The sequence below is a fragment of the Cotesia typhae genome, unplaced genomic scaffold (genome assembly GCF_013202065.1).
Source record: "Cotesia typhae breed Kobodo isofemale line unplaced genomic scaffold, CoteBio_Ctyphae contig_276, whole genome shotgun sequence".
Lineage (NCBI taxonomy): Eukaryota > Metazoa > Arthropoda > Insecta > Hymenoptera > Braconidae > Cotesia > Cotesia typhae.
This window is the reverse complement of record NW_027423735.1, coordinates 152321-165664: the sequence shown is the minus strand read 5'-3', so window position 1 is coordinate 165664 and position 13344 is coordinate 152321. Positions and strand designations below refer to the sequence as shown.

Below are 13344 nucleotides of genomic sequence, written 5' to 3'. Positions count from 1 at the left end.
GCAACAATTACCAACAGCGATCTAACTTACGAGATATCAGCATGAGTACTCCATCTATTGGACAAAATTCAATTAATCCTTCCAACCCGTTTTATCAGACCTCCGAGCTTCCACAACCGAGACAGTCGCGGCCAACTCAACAAGACTCACAACAGCAACGACAGAAACCGAAAATACATATTGGTATTTCTATTAAATCAAAAAATACCAGGCAAGAACCTACTCTTCAAGGAATCACGAAGAAAGCGCCACCACCTATCTTGACAAAGGTTTTAAATTCGTCACGACAAGCACTATCAATTACTCATAACCAATATCTTCTGAACAATCAGCAATTTCAAGAAAATCAAAGTGAACGTGCACCTGTTAATGGAAATCATCTGAACGAAATTGATAATACGATGCGAACAGATGAGTGGGTGGAAGAAGAAACTCCGTCATTGCATCATGGGGCAAATTCAAATTCCGATACTGTTAGCGATCATGAAGGAATCTCGGGTCATCAGATGTCTGCAGATGAAGCACCTATTGAAAGAACGAATAAATTTTATGGCACTGGAATCACATCTGAGAGTAGCTCCGCAGACAGACCGATAGCTGCACAAAATTCTGCAAATCACCAGATGCATTCTAAAGTTGTATTGGAGCAGCAAATGTTGGACAACTTCGCTGAGCTCTTCACTCAAATGGGGTCTACTTTGCGTTATACATGTGATATGTACAACACCTTACGGAGTTCGATCCTTGACACTGCTCAAACATACAAAAATTATTGGGTGCAGTCGAACAATTTAACTCAACGCAAAATTCAGCCGGCAGTGGATCTTTATCGATTAACTTGAAACCAGAAGTCCGTCAGTCTCCTGAAGAAAGACAAACTGAAGTAACAGCTAGTACTAGTTCTGGTACTCAGAATCAACAAAGCAATGACGATGCTAACAAACCACCGAAGAAAAAACATAACTCATGGCGTTTTGTTCTACCACCGGAATATGATCCTCATGATACTAGATGGACATTGAAGTATCGAACAAATCTGCCAGGATTCGTAGAACTTATGCCTCAAAGTGGTGTTTACATCAGCTACGGAGACCTCATATACTGTCAGCGAGTATCAAAAGATTGCAAATCATTAGCGTGCCGATTATTACAAGCAGTATTCAACCGAAAAGCACTGAGTGTTTGTTTAACAATAACTGAGAAAACGCGGGCTTCTGATAACGTTGGACCTGATAGAAGGCCAGAATTAGATGATAACGCGTGTTCGGTACTGTTAAGTTTTGTTATAGAGCACGGACTCCAACGTGGTTGGAATACTGACCTACAACCTATCCTCCGTACACTACACAGTAAGATTCAAGAGATTAGGTTCAAATATGGTGTGATGGTTGAATGTTAACTAGTATGATTACTAATAATTGATCATAAGTTGAAATATGCTATGTTCCTAAATACTGAGGCTGAGAATCTTGCCCTTTATTTATCAATTCATTCATTTAATCAATCACTTTCATGAACTTCCATCATAGAAACTTATTGCATTCCATCTTTAACGCTCAACAATTTTATATTATAGTATTTAGTTCTTTAGAAAAATGTATAGTACAAATATCATGGCGAGCTATTATTTTTAGTGAAAAGTGTCTCTGTCCAACTATTTTTAAGATTTAACTATGTATTATTTATCATAGCAGAATTTATTATCTCTCAGGTTGATGATAGTATATTAGTTGAATTTTTCGGATTTTTTACGGGTATTAATTATTATTATTTTCAAGACTATAAGTTGAGTATTACAACAATATTAAGATGCAACTACAGGTATAATTAATATAAGAGAATTGTTAATAAATCTTTTGTGTTATTCATCAGCCATTTTTATTGATTGAAAACATACATTAATGTCTCAAACCTTATTCAAGAGCAACAACGATTTATTTTAAGCCTCTGTTGGGCTTTAAAAAATATATTATGAAGCTGTTCTCTTGTTTTTGGAAATACCACAATATTTTCGACATAATCTTTCTTTTTCCAACAGAGTATTATTATTATTACGTCACAGAGCTTGTAAGCCACGTGACGAATGATGTCATCACGATTGGAACGCTATAATTAGAAATGAGTCATTGTTACTAACTGGCAGTGTTAGTAACCGAATGAAAATTTGGATTGCTAACCGCTCGAAAGCTTTAAAATTTGTCAACTAATTATACGACGCTATCATTCTGGAACTTCGTCATAATTCGATAATTTCACTTTTTTAAGCAATTTTATTTTCTATATTTTGTGAGGATGCATCAGTATGTCATCGCATTATTGCTTAGCCGAATGTTTTTTAATACAGCTGAATTTAATAATTGATCTAAATGAAATTACATTACGGTTAAAATTATTGTAAATCATTAACAAAAATCATAAACAAATAGCTTTTCAAATTGTGGAACGAATTTGGTTATGATAATCAAGCCAAGATAGAGATAAATTGGTCAATTGGTTGATTTAACAAAGACTCAATGTCAGATGACTTTCATAGGAGCGTAAGAGAAATAATTTTTATTTTAAAAATTGACATCTCAAACTCAACTCTCTTGTAAAGAGATGAATCAGTAATAATGCACTCTCTGTCGAAGATTTTCATCTTATTGAAGTTGACAAATCATGCATGGAGATCAATGATTGTATCAAAGATGATGAGAAATTATTTTTTTATTAATACTTTTTATTAGATGGGACTTAGGGGGATATATATATATATATATATATATATATATATATATATATATATATATATATATATATATATATATATATATATATCTTAGTGATTGATTGATGTTACAATAAGTTTAATTTACTATTCATAATCTCGATTATAATATCATCAAAGTACATAATGTTATCTCTAAATCTTTAAAATTGATATAAATTCAACAAATTTATAAGCTTCTTAAATGTTGAACAAAATGATTAATCAGAGTTCCACTATATAGAAATAAGAAATCTGATGATTCAAGTCATTACAGTCTGATTTAAAATAAAACTTTATTACTTCTGGTAATACTGAAAATTTTTAGATTAATTATACAGCATGAATTTTTCGGAGTGAAGCCCTGACAATCTTCTAAGTCAACTATTGTCTTAAAAATTAAAGGTTTCTGTGACTAACTACTATCATTGATAGTTATTCAGCACAGCTTTTTTTTAGCGGAAGTTATTGCGCGATTAGGTTAGACTCCTAGCATGAGTCGAAAAATCCAATATTTAATTGAATAATATATTTACTACGCAATTTTCCAAGTAATTGTCTAATGTGGCGAAGCAAATACTGATAAAGAACTGGGTGGGCGTCATTATTGAGCGCAAGTATTTTCTGCGCAGAACTAACTGGTATTGACCTGCTGATGCAATCGTCAAATTCATTCCCCCACCATTAGACCACGTCATTCGACCGATGGTATAAATTGAATCGAATAGCTGGTGGGGATTCCAGTCAGAGAAACACTATGCGACCTTTACAACGTAATCGGTTGTAATGATAACATTCCGTTGCTACAAGAAATTTTTATCTACATTTAACCCGTCAGGACATGGGTGTTTTTTAGTATCTCACTTGCACTGCAACGATATTCATTATGTTAAATGTTGTTGCGTGAGAAAAAATCTCATAGCCCATGTCCTGAAGAGTTAAAGGTCCGAATAATTTATGATTTATTGAAACTATTTTCCTCAACTGATTTTCACAATAAAAATAATTTTTCTTAGTGATTTTAATGAAAGTGGTTAGTTTTTAGTAATTGAGGCCCAGTAGCTTACGAAACAGCTAGAATTGATGTTGTTTTGATAATATTGTTTTATTCCATTAACAGAAATGTATTGAATCGTTATAGATGACACGTAATAGTGGTGAGATGGCATTTTATGTTGTTCAATTCCTGAAATTACCTTATGAAGGTATTGATGATTACGTATGCGTACCACACACTTGGGTCATAATACATAGAAGGCAGGATGGGAGATCTGTTATTGCCTACCCTGAAGACAAAGATCCTTCCGTCACAAGAGATCGCGCTAAGAGAAAGGAAAGATGCAGTAATGAATGGAAATATTATGTGGCTGCTATCAAATATCAATCAAGTGAGTTCAAATTATTTCAGTCGTCATTTCGTTGTGTGTTGTATCATCAAAGTATATTCAAATTCAGAATACCTCAGTAATTAAGATATAATAAGAATTATTTTTTTTCTTTTCAGATAGTTACCAAAATGCAGAATATTGGATAGCGTCAAGAAGTAATCATCGACCTCTAGTAGAAAGAATTGCAGATAACTTAGTAGAAAGAGAAACAAGAAAAATGCCTGGTAAGAATAAAATGAATTTATAGGACTTCCTTATTGAATTTTTATTGCGAATACCTTCACAAATTATTCGTTTTAAATTTCAAGCTTGTAAATAATAATAAAAATTTTTATTTATAGGTACGCAACCAGAATCTAACACGAATCCGAGGAATTTCACTCAAGGTCACTCGTCGAAATTGAAAGATAATCTTCGAAAACAACTTCCGAGAATATTAATCAAGCGACCAGCAGTACTTAAACCGAACAAACAACTTGATGGAAAACGGTTGAAACTGAATGAAACTGCTCAGTCATCTAGCGCTTCTGTTGCCGACGCTAATACAGAGTCAAAAAGGGAACAACCGACCAGTATTCACGACAACCAATCAACGAAACTTGCTCACATACAAAAAAGTACTGTTGTTTCTAATATTAATTTGAGAACTGAACAAAGGCCTCAAATTCAGCGTCCCGAACAAAACAAAGAAGCTCCAAGTTTACCTGTAATAGGCGTCGATGGACCTTCTGAAGTTATGGAAATTGATGGCAGACATCACTTACAAGGTATCAAAACGTCCAATCAAAGTAATAAGACTAGCCACAGTCACCTTTCTAATAGCACAGCAACTGTATCTATGTCAGCTGCAAAATCTTTGACTTCAACTGAACGGACTAATCAGTATAATAATCAAGAACATATTCTAGGCAGTAGAATTTCATTATCAAACTCCAAAATACAGTTAGAAAATGTCCGATCTCATGCCAATGCTGATAATGCACATTGCGAACTGCGAGGTCATGAAGTCTCATCTAACACACAAACTACCTCTCATAAGGTAATAAACTCAGTCAAAAGGCCTGCTCAACTATGCGATAACGTGTACTAGATAGAAGATTTGGTGCAGGCTCGAAATGCTATTGAAAAGAAAATACGTCTTAGGAATATGGAAATTACCGCACAGAACTCGTCACAGAACTTGTCACAGCCAAATGAGCAAGACTTACAGCGGCAACCGTTGGTGGACAATTTTGCTAACCTCTTCACTCAAATGAGCTCTACTTTGCGTTATACATGTGATATGTACAATACCTTACGAGGTTCGATCCTTGACACTTCTAAAACATACAAAAAATTAATGGGTGCAGTCGAAGAATTCAATTCAGCGCAAAATTCAGCCGGCAATGAATCTTTTTCGATTAACTTGAAACCAGAAGTCCGTCAGTCTCCTGAAGAAAGACAAACTGAAGTAACAGCCAGTACTAGTTCTAGTACTCAGAATCAATAAAGCAATAACGATGCTACCAAATCACAGAAGAAAAAACAAAACTCAGGGCGTTTTGTTCTACCACCGGAATATGATCCTCATGATACAAAATGGACATTGAAGTATCGAACAAATCTGCCAGGACTCGTAGAACTTATGCCTCAAAGTGGTGTTTACATCAGCTACGGAGACCTCATATACTGTCAGCGAGTATCAAAAGATTGCAAATCATTAGCGTGCCGATTATTACAAGCAGTATTCAACCGAAAAGCACTGAGTGTTTGTTTAAAAATAACTGAGAAAACGCGGGCTTCTGATAACGTTGGACCTGATAGAAGGCCAGAATTAGATAATCATGCGTGTACAGTACTGTTACATTTTGTTTTAAAGCTCGGAGTCCAACGTGATTGGAATACTGACTTACAACCTATCCTCAGTACTCTACACAGTAAGATTCAAGAGATGAGGTTCAAATATGGTGAGATGGTTGAATGCTAACTATTATGAGTACAATCTGTTGGTCGTACGTCGAGCCGTTCAATGTTCCTAAATTATTAATGCTAAAAAATTAATGATCTTTGTAACTAGAGTAACTAATGTCATTATTATAATAAATTTTAGGGATCAAGTAGGAAGACATGACAATAAAAATAGTGTAAGTCTACCTCTTTCTTCATCAATGTTGATGTACAAATAGTTATAGTTTTACGGAGTCAAGAATTGTCCAACAGGAATTTAGTTTATAAGTTTCAACACTAGAGGAAAAGCAACGACGATTTATTGTTCCGGTCAAGAGACTGAAGTAATTAGTTTATTTAAGCATCTACTTTCAACTGAGTGAAATTTATATAGATATAAAGTTAATAATCTTTGAAATCTAGTTTACGATTCGATTGGCTTATAAGTATTACAACCGAGGCTGCCCATTACTTGTAAGTTGAGTTTTTCTATGCGTATTTTAAGTTTTAAATGTTAAAAAAAATGAAGAAATACATCGTTTTTGGTGAATAACGTGTTTTATTGTTTAATATCCATTTTATTGAATATTACATCACTTGTGATATTTTGAATGATCAAAAATCCTTCTGGTGCGCATCATTCACTTTGCACAGTATTTATTTGTAAAATCAAAGGATTCAATCAAAGCACAGTAAAACACAATTGTTACTTCCCGTACGTGCCAAGCTAATGCGTCATCACCCAGAGGTTAATGCCATCTGTTCGTGCGGAAAGTACTTGTGGCGCCCTCATCGACTATAGATTAGTTTACTGCGCATGTCAATACATTAACAAGCTTAGAGGATGGGAGGGGGGACTTCGACTGTACCCAATCTATCGAATGTTATTCAAGATCGCTAATTCATCAGTAAAGTAGTTCTTCTACGAAAAACATTATGTTTATCGTTATTTTATTGGAGGATTTGTCAGCATAGAGAAGATTAAAACGTAAGGATTTGGCAGCTGGCCATTGGAACTGTCTCAACCATTTTATTCTTAGAAGTTTTGTTTATAAAAACAGCTCTGCGAACCCTTATAGGTGTCACGTTGTATAGCCTAGCTTTTATTAGAATAGAACAACATCGTCACGTGGCTTTAGTAGGTATCCATTCATTATCTATTAACGTTGTACTTTGGTACTTGTAACAGTCGAGAACGTTCTCATATAATGACCGATGATATTTGAAGGTCATATAGGCAACAGAGAATTAGTTGCGACAAAGAATTAATAGATTAAGCAAACTATTGATAAGATTACTTAATGGTCGTTATTTTTTAAGAATTACAATAATTCTCATATTTGATTAAGGTTACATTCTTGGTCTGTTTTCCAAAATGAAATCCAAGATTTGATGATCTGTATTTGATAGTACTAATCAACCGGATCATATCGGATATGTTCTCGAAAATTTGCAAATGTTATCATATAGCGGGAAATAGTTTAGAATAAACAAAGAGCGGAACGAGCACACAAGTAGATTCATTCCTGATAACATATGACCCAAAATTGATAGTGATTTCCAACGAAAATTTTTCATTGAAATAATACTAAGAAATTACGTTAGACCCACATTGACCTTTTTGTTTAACCCCGTAACATGATGTGCTTACGTGATAAAAGTTGATAAGAAATTCTTGTAAATAACAATCGGTTTCATCAAGCAGCATTTACCGTTAGGAATTTCAAAGATTCCATCCAGGCAGCCACAATCACGCAAACTGGAAATAGGTATGGAACTGATCACCACTTTAAAGAAAGGCACTCAATTGACAAAAATGATGGCAAAAACTTACAAACAGACAACTATGACAAAGATAACTCATTGAATTTAAAAGAACTACCAAAAACCAGTACTTCAGAAATGAAAGCCAGTCGAGTTGAGGTTTTACAACCAAAAAATCAGCTACCACAACCAAACAATGTAAATAATCTCCATGACCAGAATGAAGATCATGGACATAAGTCCTATCGCACTCAATCTCTTGAGGAAACAGAAAACATGTCTTCCACATCTTTCCCTCAACCCCCTCAGTCCGAGACTGCTAATCACTTTCACGGCAACTACAATTATCAAGAAATGGGATCCGGGCAACTGCAGACTCCTCAAGAAATACAATATCTTCCTTTCCAATCTGGATTCTTACCAACTCAGTTCGAGAACGTCAATTACCCTAACAGCAACTACAATTACAATGGACAAGGATTCGGACAATCACAGACTCTTCAAGAAACACCATTTTATCAAGGACAAAGATTTAGGCCACCTCTAACTTCCCAAGAGGCAGAATCTCTTCGTTCTCAGCCTGGACTTCAATCGTCATTACCTACGGCCAAAAATGTTCCATCCGATCAAGGAAAATCATTTGAGAAGAATTATCAGCCCTCGTAAAATGTTCTAAGCGGATTCTATCCATCTCAATATTCTCCAATTCAACAAACGAATAACAGACAGTCGTTGGCCTCAAGCTCTACTAATATTGATGCTCAAGCTCATTCTCAAGCTACTGGAGTGACTTCAACGACCCCAGTTGTAAACCCGGCATATATATTCAGATTAGCCTCAATTCTTGCAGGATATGATCTCGTCTGTGATCCAATGAAGGGATTTTGCTCATATCAGCCCAGGCAGCAGGATATGAAGTATTATATTAAAACACAATAAAACAGATAACACAATTTAAATATTTTACAATGTAACTTTAGTTTATGTACATTCATGTATCGGTAGTATAAGAATTTTTCTTTCTTGAATTAGTAAGTCTTCATGTATTTGATTGTCAAAATAAAGCGCATTTAATCCAACTCCGTTGTATCTTTTTACCGACCCATTACAATACAGAACTGCCAGTAGGCTGCATATTTTATGAAAAATTATGACAAATAGATATCAGTTTACTACCAAGTGGTTATGAGGGCAGTTGCTGGAATATTCCATTCGGAGAAACTTATTCTGTTATTGTCGTCTCGCGTCATAAACTCCTACATCGACCTATTGGACAGAGTAATAATAAGGAAGGTAGGTTATTGCGAAGCACAGTTGAGTTCTGAAACTAGAGCGATGATGTTCTCCAGCAAATTACAGCTTGTTTTCCTCGTCGCCATTTTGGGAACATCATGTAAGTGATAATTTAATTACATAAATATTTGACTGTTGTTAATATTTGTTAAGATACTTGTTTTTGTTAATTAACTCTTATAATTTAGATGAAAAATATGAAAATATATCATGTAAGAAAACTATTCGTAACGTGATTGGTTAAATATATCATAAGCATGAAAATATATGCAAACTTTACAGTCAAGGCGCGCGCTTGCGCGCGCAAATTTGAATTCTAGTAATTATTAATATTCGTTGTCGTTTTACTTATTTATCAGATGGTGCACGGAATGGATATTCTTATTCGCAGCTTGATGGACCGTTCGGATACTCTTCTCCTCAACTGAATGGACTGCAGATAAACCTTCATCAGACGCCTAATGGACCGCTCGAATGTTTTTGTCAACCTCATAGAGGAAGTGGATACCCTTCCTCCCAACCTAAAGTAGGAAGTGGATATCCCTATTCTCAAATTGATAGCTCGAGCGGATATTCTCGTTCACAACTAAATGGAGGAATCGGATTCGGGTATCCTTATCCACAATCTAGTTAAGAAAGTGAATAATCTTACTTGCAGGTTTATTGATTGAATGAAAGAAAAGATCCACAATTTTATTTTTTTTAATAACCATATTAATATTGTAATACAGATGAAATAAAACAAATACTTACAGAATATTTTATTTTTTACTGCTCACCACATTGTTTATGTTTATTTAAGTTGTGAATTATCATTAAGGTCTTAACATAAAAGTTTAGTACGAAATATATGATTCCTGTAGGGTAATCTATTGATAAGAGGAATCCTGATTTATGATTGCGTAAGTCTTTAAGATCAGAAGGTCAAAAACGTTTAAAATCATCATTAAGATGTCCAGAGTTAATCATCTAGAACACAACAAAATTCTAAAAGTAAACCACTTTTGCGTCAGGGTTTTATCGTGAAGCTATATGAATTTCAATTAATAACAAACAAAACAGTCAGCACCATCGTTAGTTACTGACTTCAACTTTTCAATCATAGCAGACTATGACAGACCATCTCAGGTCATTAATGTAAGCCATGGCTTAATGCAAACCTAAAGCCTTACGAAAAACAAAATATTGTACAAAAAACAAAATCATAAAAAACAGAAAATTCTGCTATGGTTTAGTGGCGCCATAATCCCAATATAAAATAGAGATGGATTATGAGGCATCAACTTATTCGCAATGTGATTGGTCGAATATATCATAAGCATGAAAATATATGCAAACTCTATATTCAGGCGCGCGCTTGCGCGCGCAAATTCAAATTCTAGTTCTAATATATAGATTTCGTCAAAACGGACTTCTTTTACAAACTGAGGATCTGTATAGTTAAGTCAATGAAATGTAGCGCCTAACTTATTATGACGGATCGTCATTTTGACGATCTGCTGTACAGCTAAATTACCTCTTCATAGTATCTCTATAACAAAAGACTAAACGTATTTTACTTAGAATAGCGATGTGTATTCTGATTCTGACGATACTTGTTTCTCTGCGATGTATTATTCAGAATTTGTGGGCTCTTCTTGAAAGACCTGTCATCCATATCACTTCTGACTTGCTTCTGTACAGTGAATCATACGTGATACAACCTAGTTCGTAAATAATGACAGCTATCAACTCCAGTTGGTGGAATATTCCATTGGTAGTAGAGGAAGATATCATAAAAGAGGAAGGCTTATCTTGTTATTGTCATCTAGGGTCTCAACCTTTCAGATTTCTTGTTGATTATAAATCAGAATTTGTACCAAAAAATTTTAGAACTGATTAGTATGTAACCTCGACAATATTTTAAGCAAATACAATAAATAGAATTCACAACAATTCGTTTTGTTCTTTTTTTTTCGTCACCTAGGGTAGAACCACTGATTTTGGAAATCTTAGTGCTCGTTTTGAACACTTTGGAATTCAATGACCATACAGAAAATTGTAATGTAAAAATAACATTTTCATACGCGGAAAAAAAATCATATGAAAAATTACAATAGTAAAAATTACAATCGTAATCCAGGACTAGTCTTTCAATATCTTGACTTCTATGATTTTATAATTTAAAAATTACTAGACTGATAGAAAATTTATGTTGACTCAAGAGATATTTTCTTGATCTAAGAATTTATTTTGGAAGACAAATGATTATTTTGCTTTAAGAATTTATTGTCTTGATTTAGATTTTCTTGGCTTAAGAGCTATATTATCTTCAATCGATACATTTAGTTTTTCAACCAAAATAACTTTTGGTTGACTTCTACACACACATCAATTTTTATCCAGCAATTCATGTCTCAGAAAAAATTAACTCTTATTAAAAAAAATTAGTTTCGAGTCATTTGGCTTTTCCTATCTTTCCTATGGTGTTTGAACAACAATGATGAACAAATCACTATCGAAAAAGGATCAACAGATTATCAAGTTCTCTGTTTATGTCACAATCAAGTAGCTTTTCTAATGGTTTAACGTAACGTAATTCAAAAATGTAAGTCATCATAATTGATCGAATTTTAAGTTCTTCAATAAATACATCTAATTTTTTTTTATAGTTGTTTTTATTAGATAGTATCGACGGGGAGTATATATATATATATATATATATATATATATATATATATATATATATATATATATATATATATATATGTTTAAATGTATACGTAGAAAATAGACTCATTTTTAAGAACCAACTGCATTTATTTATTTCATAATTACTAATTAAAAATAATTAAAAATAATTCATCCAGCTAAGGTAAGACTTCTTTAATATTATCGCCAATCCTTTGAAGCTAACGATAAAAAAGTAACATTATTTCAAAGAAATAAAAAGAATAAAGTAATTTTCTTATCATCGATATCGAAAGTACCTTTCAATAACTTTCGAATAACTTTTGAACAGCAAATTTATCGACAAATCATAAAATAATTTTTTTGTAGGGGGTTTAATTTTATATAAGAATATGAATCACACAAAAGTTCAAAAATTTTTTTAAGTTCTAAATATTCTAGAACTTTAACTTCTAAATATCAATATTAAAAGCTCTAATTCTAACAGTTCATTTTTGCAGTTTCTGATGACAATTCAATATCATTTAAAAATAAATTTCTTTGTTTTTTTTTAATTGCCTAATACTTATATACATTATATATTATATATATACTCCCCTATGTTCTTTCTAATATAAACAAAAATTTAATTTAAAAAACATATTTATAATATTTTATATTCAGCACTTTTTGGAAATATTAAGCTTTATATTAGAAGAAGCAAAGGGAGACTATATATATATATATATATATATATATATATATATATATATATATATATATATATATATATATATATATATATATATATATATATATATATATATATATATATATATATATAAAATACATATATATACTATCGTACCCGACAGACGTTGTCTTGAACACACGTCTTAAATTTAGAAATTTTATACTGAGAAAGGAAAAATACTTTTACTCAATTAACAATTTCTCGGTTCGAGAAACTCGATGACGATCAAATATTCTATTATTATTAATTATCAATTTCTGAAGAGAAGAGCTTAATATTAAGTAAAAATTATTTCAATCAATTTAACAAATTCTTGAGCTAAGAATATTTATTCTTGAAAATTTTCTTGCATCAAGAAAATTTTCTGAATAAAAGTATTTTTTTCTCAGTGTAGACTTATTCGTATAAGCTGTTACAGTTTAAATAAAGATAATGTAACATTAAGTTCAGAGGTAATAAATTAAAATTTTTCAGCGTGTAAAAACTAATAAAAGATAAGAGATCATAATCAATTCAAATATGAAAGGACATTAAGCTAAATGATTCGAGATTTTTATATTGCGTATCACTAGATGCGTGATATTAACCAACTGATAAAGTAATAATTTGTTTCTATGATAAGTCCATATCTTCTTTGAATAACAGTCTTTTAAATTAAAACGATATTGTTAATTCTGAATGAAAGGTAGCGGAAGTTATCAGTCCGGGCGATTAAATATTTGAGACTTATTATTGAAGACTCACAATCGATGGTGTTGTTTATGAAATTCTCAGTCAAAATTGACTTGACTTTACTGTTGAGATTCAATCCGATGATGTAGGTG

General features: G+C 32.6%; 2 protein-coding genes across 2 annotated transcripts; both read left to right on the top strand.

The window, feature by feature from the left end:
- Window positions 1–2809: 2809 nt before the first annotated feature.
- On the top strand, window positions 2810–8049 carry LOC141525881 (uncharacterized). Its single transcript, XM_074240571.1, has 2 exons — window positions 2810–4358; window positions 4476–8049. The coding sequence occupies exons 1-2, from the start codon at window positions 4352–4354 to the stop codon at window positions 5222–5224; spliced, it is 756 nt and encodes a 251-aa protein (XP_074096672.1). The 5' UTR covers window positions 2810–4351; the 3' UTR covers window positions 5225–8049.
- A 960-nt stretch (window positions 8050–9009) lies between these two features.
- Window positions 9010–12148, top strand: LOC141525882 (uncharacterized). Its single transcript, XM_074240572.1, has 2 exons — window positions 9010–9217; window positions 9477–12148. Exons 1-2 carry the CDS (start codon window positions 9010–9012, stop codon window positions 9749–9751), a joined length of 483 nt encoding a protein of 160 aa, XP_074096673.1. The 3' UTR covers window positions 9752–12148.
- Window positions 12149–13344: the final 1196 nt, after the last annotated feature.

Bases quoted from the DNA above. Each gene is read 5' to 3' on its own strand.
- LOC141525882 (XM_074240572.1), top strand. From the start codon at position 9,010: ATGAGGGCAGTTGCTGGAATATTCCATTCGGAGAAACTTATTCTGTTA. The intron at 9,218-9,476 runs GTAAGTGATAAT...CTTATTTATCAG, and splicing joins CGCCATTTTGGGAACATCAT to ATGGTGCACGGAATGGATAT.